The sequence below is a fragment of the Neopsephotus bourkii genome, unplaced genomic scaffold (genome assembly GCF_033783945.1).
Source record: "Neopsephotus bourkii isolate Nb327-2 ecotype Australia unplaced genomic scaffold, CSIRO-AGI_Nbou_v1 NB_272, whole genome shotgun sequence".
Taxonomy (NCBI): Eukaryota; Metazoa; Chordata; class Aves; order Psittaciformes; family Psittacidae; genus Neopsephotus; species Neopsephotus bourkii.
Genome location: NW_026900781.1, coordinates 18,778,091 through 18,799,529, shown reverse-complemented (window position 1 = coordinate 18,799,529; position 21,439 = coordinate 18,778,091). Strand labels below are relative to the sequence as shown.

At 38.5% G+C, this 21,439-nt stretch overlaps 1 protein-coding gene across 4 annotated transcripts in view; it reads right to left on the bottom strand.

The window, feature by feature from the left end:
- LOC133208652 (cadherin-12) overlaps window positions 1-21,439 on the bottom strand; it is a 519,486-nt gene that overhangs the window by 28,197 nt on the left and 469,850 nt on the right. For all 4 annotated transcript variants that reach the window (XM_061346694.1, XM_061346691.1, XM_061346692.1 and 1 more), the window contains exons 7-8: window positions 16,399-16,586; window positions 9,330-9,583 (exon numbers count right to left, since the gene is read on the bottom strand). In XM_061346694.1, the coding sequence (XP_061202678.1) occupies window positions 9,330-9,583; window positions 16,399-16,586 (442 nt within the window). The remainder of the gene's footprint in view (window positions 1-9,329; window positions 9,584-16,398; window positions 16,587-21,439) is intronic.

Sequence of the window (21,439 nt, the reverse complement as noted above, 5' to 3'; positions counted from 1 at the left end):
AACCCCCTCACTCCAGGCTTAGCAGTCAATATTGCTATTGTGGGAAATCAGCAGAGCATATTCTCTACCAGCACCACAAATGACATGCCCTGAATACTTCATCCTGATTTTGAAGATGTACGTTTGCCCTCTGTACTGCTGTCCATGGTCTGTTCTTTCTACCTTCATCCTGCCCATAGCATGAAGAACCCAGCATCCACATTCAGAGAGGCATCTATGCACTGGAGGATGCATCTCACATTCGGTGAAAAGGACAGCATCATGCTTTGCTGGTTTTAGATGGGAAAAGAGCATGCTGGGATGGACATCTGACCATGTATCAGTACATGAATATGAAAAGGGAGCAAATGAGACTTGAGTGGACCCCTCCCAACTTTTAAGAAAGTTTAGAGGGCGAAAACAGATGTGAGGACTCCATCAAATATTCAGTCTCAACAGAAGCTGAAACTTACTTTGCACTTGTGTTTACCTGACATAAACACCATGGGATAAGACAGAAATGTTTCTTGGGCCTCTCTTCCCATGCCTGTCCCAAAGTGTTTTGTCTTCTGATAAAGTACTAGAGCAATAAGGAGCAAAGCTGCTATAAAGGAGTGTTGGCCTAGTGGTATAATTTCAACAGGAATAAACTTTGACTGTTTTGCTTTTACATCACATAAATATTAGCTCTGCTCTATATATTTTGGATACTAAAATCTGGATAGATTTTCCAGATTTTTCCCTAGAAAAAAAGCTAAAGGAAAATGCTGATGCTGAGATAAAGAAAAAGCACATAACAGCAATCATGGTGACTCCAGATAAAACTGCAGAATGTAGTGGAGGATTTTGGCTTCCTTAAATTATCAGCTAGGACTCACTTTGATTATCAGATGGATCTGTAAGAAGGAACAGTCAAGTCAGGAATTGGAGGATGATTTGTTGTTTTGAACCTCGTTTGGTGAACTGCTTATAAAGTAAGAGATTATTCAGGAGAACTCTGACACTAGGAGCTGCTGCATTTTCCTTTTTTATTTCTTTTCCTCAATCATCTATGTGTATAAAGGAACCCAGAATCTGCAGAGATCAATATAAGTAAGTATGGAGTCACCTTTTCAAAGGTTTTATGAATTTCATGAGGCAAAAGTTGTTGGAGAAGCACTTTTTTTCTCTCCCTTACATGCTGATAATCTGACCTGAGCCCCAGCATTTGCCTCTAAAATTAGTTCTCTTACCTGAGATGGAATTTCTGTGCTGTGTTTCCTACACACTATTTTCAGATTTACTGCCTAGATTAATGTGTTGTTATAAATCTGTAGGCATAATATTTTCATGAATGCTGACAGCAGTCTTTTTAATCATTGTATTTTTGTTTGCACATACTGAAAATCAGCATTGCATTTAGATTATCTTTGCTCCATTTTCCACATCCAGACATCTTAGATGATCCTGTGTCATAATTTGTTGCACTCTGTTTCAGCTTAGAAAAGATGGAAGTTTCAGAATCAGTTTCAGAAGTCAAAAGTAAACTGTGAAGGTGATCAAACCCCTGCTCAAGCAGGGCCACCTAAAGCCAGTTCCCCAGGACTGCGTCAAGGTGGATTTTTTTATCTACAGAGGGAGATGCCTAGGCAATCTATGCCAGTGCTCAGTCACCCAGGCAAACTGTTTCCAGCTGTTCAATGGGAATCTCCTTTGTTTCAGTTTGTGTTTATTGCCTCTGGTCCTGTCAGTGATACACATCCAGATTTAATTAAAAATGCTGATAAGCTTGATTTTACACTACGAGGATGGTTTCAGGTTTGACTTTGCGTACCACAGTGCAGAATAACCAACTAACATGTTTTCCTGTAGCACATAAGTTTTTCTTAGATGTTGTTTTTTAAGTCCTGACCATCTGCAATTCTCTGAGCATGAAGCCCTGAGAGATTCACAGATTGAGGTGATATGGCTGCAGACGTTAAACCCCTGCTTTAATCTTACAGTTGCTTTCTAGAATGCTTGAGAAATCCATTTGTGGAGAAATGAGGAATGAGAGCCCTTGATCAGAAATCAGGAAGGCTATTATCTGAGCTACAGTAAAATTACACTGTGTGCCTCTGGGATGTGAACTAGCTTTGTAAAATCACATCACCAGGTGGTTCAAGTGCAGTGAAGTAAACCAGAACTATAATGGTCATATTGTTCCTTTCCCCTCAGTCTGGCTTCTTAGCCATTCTCAATTAATCTAAAAGCTTTCCCTGCCAAGTTATTCTTTTCTGCCTTGGAGCTGAATGCACATTTCTTGATTTTCAGCATCCACTTCCCTTACAAACAAGTCATTCACTGAAAGGCACAGTCCACAAACTTCCTGGACCTATACCTTTGTTTTAGTTCTAAACTCCTGACTGACATTTTATAACATACTCCAACTGAAGATCACTGGCTGTTTTTCACAGGCTTCAGTAAGTTGATGAATTACTGACTGTAAATAAGGGTTACTGGTGTCTCTTGATTTTAAACATTGTTTTCAGTTGTTTCTTACTTGCTGGACATAGTAAATACTATTTGAATTTTGCAAGTGCTTCCAGGAGTTGATCTAGGAAAATTTCTGCATGTCAAATGACTTTCCTCTATCACAGGCTTTCTGACTTTGCCAGCAAGTACTCACCTTTGCTCCATGTTCCTGCTAGTCCTATGAAAACCCACACAGATGCAAAAGTCAGTCTACATGTACTCCACAATGACAAAGAAGGGTTTTTCAGCTCAAGTCTTTGTCTGGTTCCAGGAAACATGCTGCAACATCACAGAGGGCTAATGAGTGACAAGTACGTTTACCTTGCCCACCAAAGAATGGTGTGTGATCCCTTCAGCCTTAATTCTATAGATTTAAGATGAAGGTTAAAACAAAACATCACTTTCGTTGTTGTTGTTGTTGTTGTGTTTTTTTCTGTTATTTTGTAGTGGCGACTTGTAGTAGCTCCAAGCTGATCACTGTAACCAAAGTACCACAGTTCTTGAATTAATGCAAGCAAGTCACTTGTCAGCTGAGCTGTGCTAATGGTCTGCTTGTGTGCACATAATTCACTGCAAATGTGAAATGAACAATATTAATTTAAACTACCATGAAGGGGATTACCATAATAACTTGTTATACACATCTTGCTTCATGGTAAAGGTAAGGTAGAAAAATATGATCAGTTGCTGTGACACTGCTGAAGAGCAGGAATTCACTAAGCTGCAAGAAAACAGTCCTTTTTGAAAGACAGTTTATACACAGAAGAGGAACATTTTTCTGCCTGGTGTTTGAAGAGAAGTCACCTTTCTGTTCAGTTCCTTAAAACCACCCAAATGCTGAGACACAAGCCAGCTTATTCAAACCTAGAGCAGTACATGGGATCATCTGGGCAAGAACTTGCAGACAGAGGGCGATAGAATGGAGGGATGTGATTGCCTAAGGTCATAAAGATGAAGTCTAGCAGCCAGAGAAGAAAACAGGAGTCAGAATGTCAGGGAAAAGTAAGAGGAGAAAGTAAGAGTTTGTTACCCTACATAATTTCCAGCACTGCTGGCAGGTAGGTAGATGGGGATATCATTGCGTATATGGTAACTGAGTGGTCACTGAGACAAATGAGACTGGGAATTAGGGAGGCTGGTGAGGAAAGACAAGATGTGCCAGCCAAATGTACCCTTTGGAATTCAGGGAAAATGTTGGGGATAGAAACTCACTTTTTATAGTTCTATTAAGATCAAAGTAACTGGAACAAAGGGAAAAGAATACATCAAACCACTGAGATCAAAAAAGATGTCTGTCATCAGCAGAAGAAAGGAAGGCAATAGAGTTGAACACTATGAAGCTAATGGGATGAGGTTCAGAAAGAAAAAGGCAGAAACCAACTGTGTGCAAAAGAAAGGTGGACTGTGAAATAGGAAACTGGTGTTAAACTACGAGAGCTTAGGAGATGTAAAACAGTGAGCTAGGAGGAGGACTGAAAGAGACAGGAAGGGATATGCAACAGGAACTGAGAAGTGGTGCAGTGATTTGAATGGGTCAGCCTGGATACATTAGAACTTGGAACAGAAGTCTTGAAAGTAGTTGAGGAGACTGGGACTTCAGTAAAAGGCAAGGGATGGGGTAGAGCTAAAACTGCAAAAGAAATGGATAGGAAGTAACAGAGCAAGAATTGTGCAAAACTCACCAAAGCAGCTAAAAAAGAACCAACATTTCTGAGGCTCACCATCTGTGCAAAACCAACTGGCAAAGCATCTTGTTCCCCTCCAGTGTGAAAACATACACAGAAAAATAGCTGTCACTTAATCTGCTATTAAATAAAGAGTCTTGAGGTGTGGAAGTAGATGGTCGAGTCATTCTATGTATGAATGTAAGTTTACAAGTATAAGATATATTTTCATATCAAAAGATGGTGCTTTTCTTCCTGAAGAAAAAACATTCATAAAGTGAATGCACAAAAAAACGTCAAGCACTTTCCTGTTACATATCTAACATTGATTAATCTTGTCCATGCTTTTACTTAAAGAGTTTAAGGATTCAGAAACTAAACCCAGTATTTATATTATCTACATTTTTACATGATAAAATTTATACTATCTTCATTTTTACATGATACATTTAGAGAAGAGATTCAGAGCAGCCCTGCAGAGAAGGACTTGGGGGTGCTGGTCGATGAGAAAATGAACATGAGCCAGCAGTGTGTGCTTGCAGCCCAGAAAGCCAACTGTATCCTGGGCTGCATCAAAAGGAGCATGACCAGCAGGTCGAAGGAGGTGATCCTGCCCCTCTACTCGGCTCTTGTGAGACCTCACTTGGAGTATTGTGTGCAGTTCTGGTGTCCTCAATATAAAAAGGACATGGATCTGTTGGAACAAGTCCAGGGGAGGGCCACAAGAATGATCAGGGGACTGGAGCACCTCCCATATGAAGACAGGATGAGAAATTTGGGGCTGTTCAGCCTGGAGAAGAGAAGGCTGCGTGGAGAGCTCATAGCATCCTTCCAGTATCTGAAGGGGTCATATAGGGATGCTGGGGATGGACTCTTCATTAGGGACTGTAGTGACAGGACAAGGGGTAATGGATTCAAACTTAAACAGGTGAAGTTTAGATTGGATATAAGGAGGAAATTCTTTCCTGTGAGGGTGGTGAGGCACTGGAATGGGTTGTCCAGGGAGGCTGTGAATGCTTCATCCCTGACAGTGTTCAAGGCTAGGTTGCACGAGGCCTTGGGTGATATGGTTTAGTGTGAGGTGTCCCTGCCCATGGCAGGGGTGTTGGAACTTGATGATCTTAAGGTCCTTTCCAACCCTAACTATTCTATGATTCTATAAACATGCATTGGGAAAACAGAACCTATTTATGAAAGTTTCTGGATCACTGTGAACTAGTTCAGAAAACAAATAAGGATTTTTCTTTAGAAGCACATGCAAGGGACACAGTCTTGTCCTCAAGACAGTGAGGGCAGTATTGACCTGTGACTAGTACACATGACTTTTTTATTTCTTTAATATCATGGTTCCATGACGCTGGACTTGGACAGTAAAATGCACAGTCTGCACAGCTTTCTTGCTTTGAGTGGTTCTTGTGATTCATAGGGCAAAACTTCTGAGTCAAGCAGGTAAGATCTGAAGGGCAGTGCTGTTGACACAGAGTATGAAGCTCATTGTAATTGGAGTCATATCTGGGTTTCACATCAGGGACAATAATCCGTTCATGCTTCATGCCAGAGGATCACCTACAAGGAAATCTTACAACTGCAAAGGTGTCAGTGCAAAGTTTTTGAACTTCACACACATTGTTAGATAAAGCTCACTATTCTAGAAGATATTGCAGGTAACTCAGTCTTGCCATACATTTGCACTTTCTCGTAATTCAAACAAACAGCTCTGTTTATAACATTCATGCTGTATGTACACATATAAAAGTAATTTTTAGGAAGTCCTAAAATTCCTTTTACCACAAATACAAGGATCTTTACTACAACCAATTGCATTTTTACAAGTTACATACATTGTTACGTCGGTGTTTGGTTGCCTTCTTTTTTTTTTTTTCGTCGCAGACACCTTGTCACTATCATAAACTAGGGAAGTCTGAGAAGAACATGAGATCATTGCTCTTTTCAGAACTGCTTTGGGATGTTTAATGGCCACAAAGTACGTAGGACTTCATCTTAACATTATGCTGAGCATTTCTTGCGGCATTATGGATAAAATGGGAATAGACAAAATAGCACTCCTGAGAGACATCAACTCCAGATTTAACACAGTTTGAAAATTAGGTGAACTTGGGGTAATGTTCCAAAACAGCTTAAAAGCCAGTCACCCTTGCAGGAGCTGAATACCTGCAGCCCCTTTTCTCCTTGAGCTTAGTTTCCTGTTTCTTACTGAATGTGTTCTCTGTGCCCTTTCACTTCAAGTTCTCTAACTTGATATCTAACATATATTCCATCAAAGAAACCTTTTAAAATTCCTGACATGTCCAAAAGCTTGATTTCAGTAACAGGACAAAGAGAAACATAATATAATCCTCACAATTTTCAGCAGCTTTCAGAAAATATTTTCTAAAAACCAGCTGAATCCAGTCTTCATTCTTAGCTGTTATCTCCCCCTTCCTGATGCGACTAGCATAACAGAGCTGAAGTTTTTGTCTGATAACATGGATTTGGTTGTTGTGAGCAGTGATGCTTCCATTCATATGAACTGTTCTAGCCTGCTTTGTTCTCAAAAGTTTTGCCTCCTGTTATCTACAGTGCAGATTTTATCCCAGTATCTATTATTTGGCAGATTGTTGATTTTATTGTTGTTGTAATGGACATCTTAATGTCCAACTGCTCTAGGAAAACATTTCAGAGAAAATGAATGAATCTGTAGAGAAACTGTGCCATCCAGCAAATTGTATGGGCTGTTGCCTCCAAAGAACATTACTTGTTTTTCTGTGCTTGTTTGGAGGGCATATTTACTCAGACACTCAGACTTCTTCTTTGAAGCATGATGAAATTGATAGAGCATTCTTTGCATCTATGAGACAATCTAGAGTTTAAACAAACAGCTGAAAGCATTACTTGTTTAGATACATTAAGGAGTTGTAATCACATGCAACTCTTTCAAACTAATTTATGCTTTCCTAACCTCTAGTCATGCACTCTTTTTTCTTTTTTTCTTCCCAGTTGAAGTATATAAAACTTATGGAATATTGAAGAATAATACATTAGTAGCTAACGATTGCATAGAATTTGTTTTTCTGCCTGGACTAGTCAGCATTTGGACACAGTTAGGTTCTTCCAGAGAATAAAAGTATCATCAGATTGCTGATAAATTAGTAAGAACCTTATAATTGAATTCAGAGAGCTGGAAATCAAGCTGAATACAGAGAATTAAATATATCCTCAGGTAAACAAGAGATGAGGAAGAGATTTCAGGACTGAAATATGAAAATTGATACAAGTAAGTGATCTTAGACAGCTGGAAGACAGAGCTGTATGGGGAGGTTTCCAACTTAATCTTCTCAGTAGGTCTTGGCTTACTGGAGCACATCCCTCTCCTTAAAGAAACTTGTCTTCCTCCCAAGTCCACTGAATTCAATGTGTAGCTTATTTGTGGGTAGAAACAGGTCCTTCTGAGAAATTCATAATACTGGGACATATCATGTGTTTCCCTGGGCAGGAACCAGCTGAACTGGTTTATTAGAAGTGAGTCTGGGAGCACTGTTGATGTTAAGATGTCAGCAAGTAGATCAGTGAGACAAAACTGTAAGGGTATTTTATAAATAGATGGGCATTTAGACACCAAAGTACTGGTTTCATGGTTAAAAAAGATAGACATGAACACTTTAAAATGGCTTATACTACTTGTACTACTATAGTAAGTGCGGTCTGTGAAGAAACCATCATGAGACAATTTTTCTTGTGTAGTTGCAAATACAGGATCAGTAACCAGAGCTCTTGAGTCTCCTAGGAGAATTTGTGACATAAAATAAAAATTCACTGAGGAGTGGTTATGCATTCAAATGATTCTGCTGTCATATGAAAAACTGCTCAACAATATGATTAAAGGCTTGCTATCTACTTGCAAGAAAATATAGTTTTCAACAGAATATTGACTTTAGTATGGCTATTTTCATAGGCTGCCACCAAGGAAAAGGTTTTCACGTCAATCTTTGTTAGCGAAGGTTTTGATCCTTTGTCAGAGAAAGAATGTGTCACAAATTCATGAACAAATACATTTTGGTATTAGAAAAGAATGAAGAATGTATTGAAAAACAAGTAGTGAATGAAACATTAGTAATAGTTGTAAGCAAGAACTAACAGGGACTTGACAAAGAGGGGATACACAGTCACTGCTATATGCTAATTTTTTAAGTATTATTACAACATATCATCTAGCATGTTTATTTTGAGAATATAAGTAGAGTCAAAATACACATAATTAATAAACATGGATTAAAATGTTCAGTTGAATTTCTATTAAGAAATTAATGAATGTGTATGCACCTGGTAGACAGTAGTTGCATTTTTGTGTTCTGTCACGGTCCCATTTGATAAACATTAATACTTAAAGATTGATTACTTCCTTTATGTCTACAATATTTCTCATGAAAGTCTGGAATAAAAATACTTTCTGAAGTCAGGTAGGTTCAATGTGAACTGGTACTGGAAGTGTGTGTAATGATTACCTACATCTTAGACTGTGTCCATGCAGGAGCTTCCTTATTGGTACATGAGTAAGGTTCACTTTATAGTTTCTAATGTGACTGGAAATACATTTTTTATAACAGTTCCCCTCTTCCTTTTATTTCAGGAAAATAAGCTATACCAGTAACTAAGGGGTTTACTTGTGCTGAAATCAGCTGAACACAATGATGTTGGTCAGCAATCACATCCTCACAGCTGTAGCCAAGACAGATGTAGCATTTACTTATAAAAAAAATGTTTCTTTGCTATTTGTAGACAGGAAGTGGTTCTTATGAAAGGGACAGTGCTCACTGTCACCCGTTGAGATATAACATAGAAATAACATGTGTAACCTCCTTTTTCAGTATTGTACTTCAAAGACACTTTTGTGGAAGCCCCAGAAACCAGGCAAAACAATGTCTTTACTTCCTTAGTCTAAGCACTCCATCTCTGAAGTCCCGTCAGTGCACAGTAACTTACATGATCTATATGATAAAAAGCTTCATGTGTTTTTCCAGATAACCCACCCAAACAAGAATCTCTTTTCAATGTTTTTCAGACCATCAGTTAGCTGTTAGAGTGACAGACTTGGAATATTTTATACCTTCTTACTCGGCTCTGAACCAACAATTCTTACTGTCAGCTTCACTTTGGGTTCTCTGAGAGTTACTGAAGGAGGAAAAGCTTTCTTACCTAACTGAGCTGCTGCCAGCATCAAGGTCTTGTGCAGTCACTGCACCTATAATGGTCCCCACAGGTGTATCCTCATAAACCTCCATTGTGTACATAGGCTTGCTGAAAACTGGAGGTTCATCCATATCCAACACATTTATCTTCACAGTGGCAGTATCTTTGAACGGACCCACTGAGTGAAATCGATGGTCAAGATGGAGATTGGAGGCCTCAACTTTAAAGGTATAAGCCTTTTTTGTTTCAAAGTCTAATGGCTGTAGAAAGAATAAAAGCAAAACATCATATTTGACTAAAAATTAAACATTACAGAATCACTTTGGTAGGATTAAGTTGACACAACTTAGATGCTTTCAGTGTAAACTTCAACTCCTTACCTAATCATCTAAATTTGTTCACCTCATGCTAAGGTGATTTTTGAAATAGGCTAGATGAATCATACTCAGGAAATGACAGTTTCTCCACATGAAAAAGAAATCAGGATGACTGACATAGATGTAAACAGTTACATTGTAGATGTCTAAAGTTAAATAAGTGAGATTCATCTTTTGCGAACGAGCTATTGTGCAGGTTAGTCAGATATTTGCATTCACAACTCCCAAGCACAGGCAATCAACTGTCTCTAGCTGATCCAGTTCCTCAAAATAGAAGACTTCCATTTCTTTTAACAGGGAAAGCTTTCAGAAGATCATGACAGTGACGAAAACTAGCCTGAAAAAACCTCTGGTACATACCAGTGAGTCAAGCCAAACCTCAGGTATGGCTTGGAACTTCAAACTTGATCTGAAACAAGTCTTTCCTGTAAAATGTCTATCTTATCAGTGAACTGCTATTCACACCATATAGTGGAGCTGCGTGTACTTAAAAACGAAGACTTTTACCCTGCCTCATAATCCTAAGTGTAATCCGTAAGGTCTTCAAGGTAGCATAGTACCTTTTGTACACCCATCTTGGTTTTTGATCTACATGCATCCTGCAATCAGATTGTTTTTCTGCAAGTTTCTGTCAATGTACATCAATTTAGTGCCTTTGGTTTTAGAAAGGTAATCATATCAAAAAACTTAATGCAGTCTTATTTAGTTGAAAAGACATTGAAGCTTTAATTTTAGTTAAAGGCCTTAGCTGCTTGGCTTTCAAATTTTTAACGTTGCTGACAGTCTTTTCCTGATGTCTATATAACAGTGGCACCTAGTGGTTTCTTCCTATGATAACTCTCAAGTTGGAAATTTTCTGACGGGAAAGGGTATGCTATCTGGAAAAAAGAGCAGGATCACAAGTGTATGAGCAAGGATATTTCAGCATCTGACTTCTTTTCTTTTTTTTTTTTTTTTTTTTTTTTCCCTAGCCATCATTACCACAGTATTTCCAGCCACTTGTCACAGCCAGGATAGATTTAAATTCTGCCATTTTCTGTTCTTATCACAACAGGACATAATTGGCCAGATGACTACCTGAATAAACTGAAGTAACTCCACTAAAGTCAATCAAGTTTCCTTTCTTGACTTACATTGGCTGAACAGATAGCATAATGATTTAAAATCTTTATCACAGTATCACAGTATCACAGTATGTTAGAGATTGGAAGGGACCTCAAAAGATCATCTAGTCCAATCCCCCTGCCAGAGCAGGAACACCTAGATAAGGTTACACAGGAACGTGTCCAGGCGGGTTTTGAATGTCTCCAAAGAAGGAGACTCCACAACCTCCCTGGGCAGCCTGTTCCAGTGTTCTGTCACCCTCACTGAGAAGAAGTTTCTTCTCAAGTTTAAGTGGAACCTCTTGTGTTCCAGTTTGTACCCATTGCCCCTTGTCCTATCATTGTTTGCCACTGAGAAGAGCCTGGCTCCATCCTCGTGACACTCCCCCTTTATATATTTATATACACTAATAAGGTCACCCCTCAATCTTCTCTTCTCCAAACTATAGAGTCCCAGCTCCCTCAGTCTTTCCTCATAAGGGAGATGCTCCACTCCCTTAATCATCGTAGTTGCCCTGCGCTGGACTCTCTCCAGCAGGTCCCTGTCCTTCTTAAACTGAGGGGCCCAGAACTGGACACAATATTCCAGATGAGGTCTCACCAGGGCAGAGCAGAGGGGAAGGAGGACCTCTCTCAACCTACTAACCACCCCCCTTCTAATACACCCCAGGATGCCATTGGCCTTCTTGGCCACAAGGGCTCAGTGCTGGCTCATGGTCACCCTGTCGTCCACTAGGACCCCCAGGTCCCTCTCCCCTACACTGCTCTCTAACAGGTCGTTCCCCAACCTATACTGGAACCTGGGGTTGCTCCTGCCCAGATGTAGGACTCTACACTTTCCCTTGTTATATTTCATGAAGTTATTCCCCGCCCAACTCTCCAGCCTGTCCAGGTCTCGCTGGATGGCAGCACAGTCTTCTGGCGTGTTGGCCACCCCTCCCAGCTTAGTGTCATCAGCAAACTTGCTGATAGAACACTCAATTCCCTCATCTAAATCATTAATGAATATATTAAATAATATTGGTCCCAGTACCGACCCTTGAGGCACTCCACTAGATACGGGCATCCAACTAGACTCCGTCCCATAGACTACAACTCTCTGGCTTCTCTCCTTCAGCCAGTTCACAGTCCACCTCACTACCCGATCATCCAGACCACACTTCCTCAATTTAGCTGCGAGGATGCTGAAAGACTTTATAATTTTAACAGACTAGATGCTCAGGGTTTTTTTGAGCTAGGAATTTAAAATTAGCCACCTAAATCTATATGCCATTGAAATAAAAAAACCTTGAAAGTCAAGTGATTCTAACCAATCCACTACCACGTACAAACACCCTCCTACAGACAAAATTCCCAGTAAAAATCAGTATGACTTGCACTTTCACGGGTGGACTGTCAGAAAGAATTAAAAACTAATGATGAGAGAAACAGACAAAATTAAGTGTGGAACAACTTATGGCCCAGTGGTTAAACTCTAAGCTGTTGGCATCACTATAGATGGACATAATGCTTTGGTATCCAAATTCTTGACACGTTGTTTTCAGTTTCTATACTCCTCATGTTCACTATTATACTTTGCCAAAAACATCTTCCCCAGACAAACAAACAAACACAACCCAACATACAAACCACACCACAAACTCTTCTTCAGCTAATTATATAAATTGTTAATATATTTTCAAGACTTATAGTAACAGGAAAAAGCCTAGAGTTTGAAGAACCAGTCTGGAGTAGAAAAAAATGTAAGTATGAGGGGCTAAGCTAGACATAAATGGTTAATACAGAGAAAGCAAGAAATCTAAGCTCTCAAATAGGTAGTTATTCTAACTGATGACTTGTATGTATCTTTCATATCCCAAAATTGCATTTAAACTGTTCACATTGGCTCCTGTGATACAGAAGTATATTTGTAGATAGATGTACTAAAGGGAAGAGCCATGATCCATGCATTCCTTGCAGGCTGTCTGTCACCGAGTTACCTTCCAAGGCAGGAGTACCAGATCACCAGATCACAGTCCTTGGCCAGTGCTCAGTCACAACTTTCATGATACAAGGGGAACAGAGTGCTTGTTTGGAGATGGACCGCAAGGCATAAAACTTCAATCAATTCTGTGTATTAGTGTGTTCAGGCTGGCATAATTTACTGCACAGCTACCCAGAAGATGGATTAAGTGACTGTGTCACTTCTCACACACACACACACACACACACACACACACACACACCCAGCATTGCGGGCAACACTGGTATATTTTTGAAAAGACAGTTTGACCTCAAGGAAGGAAATAATTTTTCCACTGTAACATCAGAGAAACCAGTTCTTTCTCTCTGTCTTTCTATGGGTCTGTTGAGAAATACAGTTAGAGGTTAAACAATGTGTGGCCAGTGCAAAGCACAGATGCACTCAACATTCAAAGAGACAAGCAGAAAGTGCTGAGCCACCATCAGAGAAAGAAATCGGTCATAGACTCCCACAGAATGGTTGGAATTAATGATCTTAAAGTTTTTTTCCAACCTAGCTGCTTCTGTGATTCTACGTTTCTATGAAAATAGCAGCATTTAGCCTTATAGCATATGAGAGGCTAAACTACAACTGAAAGGTTTGTGGAAAGATGGGAAATGTTGCGAGTAGTAAACCTAGGATTTCATTTCAAAAAGAAAAATACTTTGTACAACATATACCATGCAGCAAAAGGGTATGGTTTTGATGTACTGTGTTTAGGGGCAGCCCATGCTACAATATTCTAAATAGTTCTGGTCTTCACAGTTTTAAACAGTTGAGCCATACAGATAGCTATTGATAGTGCTAAATTTTGGCATTTTTCTGATATGCCTGAAAACAGAAGAATTGAAAGTATGCCTAGCTCTCAGGCAAAACCTTTTTGATTTTTAGTTTTCAAGATGTTAAAATAACATTTCTTCATATGTCTTTTTTTTAGCAGACACCACTAAACTCTGTGAAGGAAATGAGTGATACATACAATTTTTTTAGCTGCTTTTTTTTTTTTTCCTTTAAGACATATTTTGCTGTTACATAATGAATGTCTGACAGTGCTCAGTCATAATTTCATTTAAAATCTGGAGTTCTGGTAAGATAGCAGAATGTTTGGATTTTACAGAAAAAAAAAAAACACTATTGAAACCTCTTTCATTTACTCAGATTTCAATGGAATATCTTTTTAAAATAAATAACCAATGGAAATAAATATTTATTCCTTCTATAAAAAGAATAATATACAGAAAAATAAGTTTGAATAAAGTTGGTTGTTTTAGTTTACAAAAGCTACAAGTTTTTCCATATAAACAGCATTTTTGCTAATATTATAGAATCATAGAATAGTTAGGGTTGGAAAGGACCTTAAGATCATCAAGTTCCAATCCCCCTGCCATGGGCAGGGACACCTCGCTCTAAACCATATCACCCAAGGCCTCGTCCAAACTGGCCTTGAACACTGCCAGGGATGGAGCTAAATTTCTGTTTAAGTTTTAACCCATTACCTCTTGTCCTATCACTACAGTCCCTAATGTAGAGCCCCTCCCCAGCATCCCTATAGGCCCCCTTCAGATACTTGAAGGCTGCTATGAGGTCTCCACGCAGCCTTCTCTTCTCCAGGCTGAACAACCCCAACTTTCTCAGCCTATCTTCATATGGGAGGTCCTCCAGTCCCCTGATCATCCTCGTGGCCCTCCTCTGAATTTGTTCCAACAGTTCCATGTTCTTTTTATGTTGAGGACACCAGAACTGCACACAATACTCTAGGTGAGAGACTGAATGCAGCAAAATACAGTGACCAACTCTAAAGTATCTGGATACAGAATTAGTTGTGTGTTTTGGTATTTACTTAGTTAGTGGTTCAATTAGCTGTTTTATAATTCCCCATACAGCAGTCTCAAAAGTGGCCAGGCATTTTGTGCTCATCCCAAGGTAACTGCATCAAGTAGATTCATGTGTGAATCGTCTTTACCAGTAACAAATTTTACACGCATGCTCTTTGAATCTGCATTGCCAATTTGAAAGTTTTGTCTATGCAGTCTAATATATATACATTTAACTACAAGTACGGAAAAGTTCCACTGCTGTGTATAAAAACAAGCAGCCCATCCGAGGCTTAGGACTGAGGGAGAACCTGATCCTACCAAATCCTACTCTAAATGCTCAAACATTATTTTTTCAATGGTTCCCACTTATAGTCGTTTCTGACTGGCAGTGCATACAGAGGGGCACGCAGCTGCTCAGCCTGAAAGTTCCAAGTGGAGCTCTTTTTGAGTTATCTGCATAGAAGGAAAAAGGTGATCAGAATAATTTTTAAAAATGAAACAAATTTACAAATTCACATAAGGAGGAAACAGTACATTCAAACTTTTAGTCAGAAATGAGGGGGCATGTGTGTGAAAAGTGCAAAGAGTTTGTGTCTCATCAAATTACTTCCTGTGGGTATTGTAGATTCCATCATATGTCATTAAAACTAGCAGAAGAGTAAGTGGCTTGACATCATCTGATCCTTTAATACACCCATGGATAATTTAGTGTTTCCCAGGTCAAGAGGCTGAAACCAGGAATTTCATTGTTAGAATGAATATAATGCAAATATAAACCCATGGCTAGAGCCAGAGGAAATTTAAGTACCTAAATCCTAAATTTTATTGAAAATAAAGCTTTTCTATTCCTAAAGCTTGTCTTAATGCACATATCTAGAGCGCTTTCTTTCCTTGACCCTTGCAAAGTGTTCAGCTCCTAGATGCGTTTATTTTACAAAAATTACATCTTCAAGAATGAGCTGTCTATGAAACATAAGCTGGCCTTTCAAAATGAGTTGGTGGCTCAAATCTCTTTCTAATTAAAAAGTTGATGATTGGTGTACATGTACATGCCTGGCCTCAGAAAAGAGCCACTAGTTAAAATGTGACAGCCCCTATTTTGTATCTATTTCTCCTGAGTGTTTTAATCACTGAATTCCAAATAACACTTATCCTTTCCACCTTCAAAGTAACCTTGAACTTATTCTTGTAAAATAAGGGAACACCAACAGCTGAGTTGCAGTGTGCACCCTTGCATGAGTATCTGATAATCAGCTATTTGAAACACTATCAGGAGACTGGAAGTAGGACATGTTGATTTGCAAGTATTTGGAACTCCTCTACCTTAAGTAAAAACTCTTTTCTCCACAGTACTATACAACAGCTTCATTATTAAAATAAAACATAAAATTTTTCAAAATAAAATTCTTATAAGTGAAAATGCAATAGGTTATCTCAAACATAAAATATAGTTCTTTCATTCCATGCTCTGATCTGGCACATTTTTTCATGTGGTTTTAGGTGAAAAACTTCCCATAAAAGAGAAATTGCACTTTCTTAACCAAGATAAGAATGACTTCTCTGGTGATATAACTGACATTATTTATGAAAAGTCATACCTGATAGTATATGAAATGAATCACTAAATTACAATTGCTTTTAAGACTAAGATCACAGCCTTAGATTCTAATAAAGATAAAAACAACTGTGAGTTAATTATGACTTTTAATTGCACAACATTTAATTCTCTTACCTATTTTCTCCCTTGGATACAAACACACCATCGTTGCCACATACCTTTTTCAGTTTGATAACTCCTTCCTGGGTGTTCTCATCTGTTGAGATGTCAAACAAGTTCCCTCCATCTCCTGGAACTATGTTATACTCAATTTCTGCATTTTTCCCAAAATCAGGGTCCACAGCTCTGATCCTTCCAATAGCAGAACCAACATGAGAGGACTCAGGTACTTTTAAATGGAAGATACCTGTGATAAAGTGGTAAACAGTCATTCTTGGAATTTCTTAATAATTAACATAGTATGTCTGATTAAAACCATGGAGACTGGGCAAAAGAAACAGACGTAAATAATCCAAATAAAATTATAAGATCAAACCAACAAATTGTTACAAAACGATATGCATGTTTTGCCCAAGGATTTTCCCTAGTTTCTAAACTTGGTCCAGTGCAACTGTAAGGGCCTTATCATCTCTATCTCTTGAAATAGATATCTGTATTTCTATCTTTAATTTTACCCATATGGTTAATTTTTTTAATTAAATTCTACTTGTAGACAGTACATGTTTATAAGCATTTCCTCCTATGTTTAAAAACTTTTAGCATCTGATTTTTTATTTTGTTTGAGGAAAATATATATATGCATTTCACAGTAGTTGAAAGGAAAAATACGGTGGAAAAAGGGTTTCCACCTATTTCTGTAGTAGCATTATAATTATATGTACAACTCCTTGTGGGGGAAGATAAAGAGTACTGTTTATACATTAGCCACCAGAGGGTGCTCCTACAAAAATCTCAGTGCTAGCAATAAATTTTTAGCTCTTCAGAGCTTCATTTTCAGCTTATTTACCTTTAGTGGTAATAGAAGTTAAAAAATACCCCAACCAAACACAAAAATTACACACTTTTAAAATAAGCTTTACTACTCATATGTGAGGACAAACTGATTTCATTCAGGGAAACAGCTATGTAAAAAAAAATAAAGGTATAATAGTTGAAATAGCTAAAAGAAAAGGTGCAAAGTACTTTGAGTAAGCCTTCACTTTAACAACATCAGTAGCAACAGGCCTTAGTTTATACTGTGCCATGACCTAATACACCGCTACTGAAGTGCTAGCCTTTCCTGTTCAGCTGTACTTCTTGCTGGAATTGTTACCTTGGCAGTGAACACCATTATGTCAAGTATTTGCAGTGAGCAGGTAGCGTTCACCTTACTTCATGCAGCAGCCTTTGCTGTCAAAATCACCAGCTTTTGGAAATGATTTCAGTGGACCCAGGATGTTTGATTTGCTTCATCCTGCCCTTCAGCTAGCATTTGCTTCCTCTGTGATTTCGTTTTCGTGGGATATTCTCCAACAGCTTTCATACAACAGCCCCTTTGGTGCAGGAAAACATTGGCAATGGACTTTTCTGTTCCTCTACATGCAAACACATAGGAGGACATATACATTTCTTTTCCACTAGTACAGCAAGACAGGCACCTATGACTAGTGGAAGGTGTATCGGGGATTTCTCTGAGATTTCTGCTTGGTATCAGTTCAGTTCCTTTTCACAAAATGAGGCTCTGAGAAGTTGTGTGTCATGTAACAGCAGGATAGATGACTTTCACATCCAGCCCTTTGAATTAAACAGCAGACACTGTTGCCTGTTATCTCCTCACAATGCATGCTGTGTCAGCTTTTTCAGATTTGCAATATATTCAGGTGAAGAAGAAAATGACATTAGCACTGCTGGATTAGGAGCAAACCTCTCTTTAGTGAGCTAGCAGTTTGGACTGTATAATTGTCTGATTGCCTCAGAAAAAAATCTGTTTTGTCTGCTTCCTCCCTCTTGTTTGTCAGTATGCAAATTATACCTGAAAGCAAACCTTGCCATGTCTCCACAACATACTTTAAGCCCTGATATCCAGGTCTTTTACAGACTCTTACATTGGATGACAGAAATCATTGTGGCAGTGTTTGCTCTTTACAGCCACAGTTTTAGTGAACGTAAAATGTAAAAGCATATGATAATGGAGTTTTACTTCTTTGCCTAGTTGATCTATTCTTAGTGAACTGAAGAGCACTCAAAGTCATTAAAAAAAACCACATTTCTCTGTAAAACACTGAACCTTGCTGTAAATCATACGGGACTTAGATGGAGTCAAAGAAACACTACATTACTCGTTTCAGATTGTTTAGGCTTTTATCAGTTATTTCAATGACTTGGCATTTCATCATTTCTAGAAATTCAACAGCAATAAAGACGGGGTCATTCAGATTGATTTGAAACTCTGAAGTAATCTTCAACTCTGCCAGAATCAGATCTCTGAAGATGTAGTATGTAATTACACTGCCATCATCCTCCTATATTATTTTCAGTGCATACGGAAGCTGTTAATGGGGCTTGTGTGACAATATACTTTCAGAATAAAATAAATAAAAACAAATAATGTATTTTGTTGCCAGCTCAGGGAAAAACTTCAAGAGAATATAATGTATAGCATGAAAACCACCTTTTTTTTTTTTTACCCAAGGATATAATCCTTGTACAGAGCACATTTGAAATGATCGATATATGCTGCACATGAAGTGCAACAAAAAGACAGTTTTGTATATTTTTATATTTTTTTTCTAGAAGACAGTATTTCTTGCTGTGGACGTGCTGTGACAGTTTAGCATTATTCAGTTTTTACTGTCCATTTTGCCTGTATACACTATTACCTCCATTTGCTGCAGAAGTATACCGAAACAGGCCTGAGCAATAGCCTTTTACTCCCAAAGGTCCTAAAAACCTTGCTCTCTGCAGCTTCTAGGAATGGTGGAACAACTAGTTCAGACAAACTTACACAGCAGCTGGTTACGCTGCTCAAACAGTTCTGTCAAATTCTGTAGATTGTCACATGTGACTTCTCTGCCTACAAAAATATTTTCTTCCACTTCCATTAACCCATTTTAAATGCATTTTCTAAGTTTGCTGCTGGCTTTTGTAAGAGATGAGTTACATTGGATGTACCAAAGAAGCAAGCCCTTACTTCCCTCAGGCTGCATTACAAAACGACGCTGCAACTAGCCTTTTTGTTGATTTCACTGATGTATATTGCATGCAAGTCAGAATATTTTCACATATAGGAAAAGCCAGTAGCAATGAGTATTGTCTGGACAAGATTTTTCACTCTGTTGTAAATGAAATTTTAGGGCGGGGGGGGGGAGGAAGTTCTTTTTAAGGCCAAAAGTCATGTGCCAGTTGATATGCTTAACTTACACAACACTTCACACTTAAATTACACTTAAAATCAAACCCAGAATCCAAAACTAGAGAAAGCTAAGCTACAGTGGTTATGTAGCTTAGCATAAGCATTCAGGCATTCCCTCATAACACCTGTATGGTTTCTAAGTGACTCAAAATGTGAAAGTTCCTCAGAATTTCAGGTTCAGTGGCTTCGATGAGGATGATAAAAATAAATGACTGATGATGCTCTTGAAGCTTTTAGGCTTAAATGACTGATAGGACATTTTACTCAGCCCCAAAAGCTGAAAAATAAGCATTCAGGAAACTGAACTGGAGGTGAGCTAACATGCTGCCTCTGAGTTTCTGAAACAAAGATGGTTTCAAAGCACATAGCAGGAAAAGAAATCAGAACTCAGTAAGTGACAGATAATCGGGTAATCAGTCATATTGACTGAAATCCAGCACACATTTACAATTTTTTTGACGTGATTAGATTAGCTTTAGTTTTTGAGGCTGAAAAGCTGTTCTGGGGTTTTATTTAAAGGGGTTTGTTGTTTGTTTTTTTTTAGTTTATTTCTCTACATCTTCAGTTCATGAGTACATCATCTTTTACCAAAAAGGTTTTCAATTCTGATAAGAAATGAAAATCATCATTACATCAGATCAGCAAAACAAGTATTAAGAAATAACACAGGTTAGCATCTAAGGACTCAAGCTAAATGCATAATGGCCTTCAACAAAATAGCTGTAAATGCTATTTGAGCTTTATTATAATCTGTCACTACACAAGCACTATGTGTATGCAAGATTATCCTCTCCTGCTTATTTGTCTATTTTTTTCAGTTGTCCTTGGAAGCTGCCAAAGTCTTGCATTGCAGTTAATAGTGATAGCATGAATTGTATAAGGAACCACACTGAAATAATTTATTTCTTTTTGATCTAAATCTTTAATATTTTCTCAAGAAGACAAAAAAAAAGACATATGTATATGATTATATTCTTGTTATCTTAAATTACCAAGGCATTTCAGCTTTTATGGTGGCCAGGTTATAAGGGCACTGATTTCTGTCCATTTAGGAAGAATCTGAAGACAACAGTTCATGTGTACTTGCTGGTGTTTTAACAGCAAGTTTATAGGCAAAAAAAAAAAGGATAACATGAATGCAAGCAGATACTTAGTATACTAAACCTGTTTGATCAGCTACAGCTAACCAGCCTAATAATTAGTGACATCTGAGGTACATGCTCCTAAAACTGGGAAGATGAGACTTAGCACAGCAGCAAGATATATTTGTGCCTCTCCCAGCTGCAACTCTGCCCTGCAGGGGGCTGAGACCTTGTGCGGAAAAGAGAAAGGCCAGGTCTTTGTCAGCATGTTTTCTGACGCAGGCCACGCATGACTTGGCATAGGCTGGTAAAACATCTCCCATCCTCAGGCTCACTGCTCTGACTTAGGGTTTATGGCTTCATTAGATAGAGCATAGCTATTCTTAAAAAAAACCTGTTTCTCTGCTGTGGATCCCAAAGTCCACACTTAGCAAGAGCTACATCTCCCAGACTGCAAAGATCCCAGATGTCCAAGGGTCCCCAGTTCTTTAACGAAAAATAAGCAGAAGCAAAACCACTTTTGAGTTTGATCTTGCCCAAGTTTAGGGTAATCCACATGATGGTGCTTCCCCAGAGCTGGCAGCTGCAGAGACAGAACTCTGTCAGCCCCTCAGGTCAGCTAGAAGACTGAATTTTCAAGGCTGTCCTCTTTCTTCCTTCCCTAAAGGGTTAAAAAAAAGTTCATCATACCTCATATAATTTTTGTACACTGAAAAATCAGTTTATCCAGTTGCTGGGTTTTTTTACCACTGATAAGACATTGTCAGAAAGCTTTCTCAAAATAAA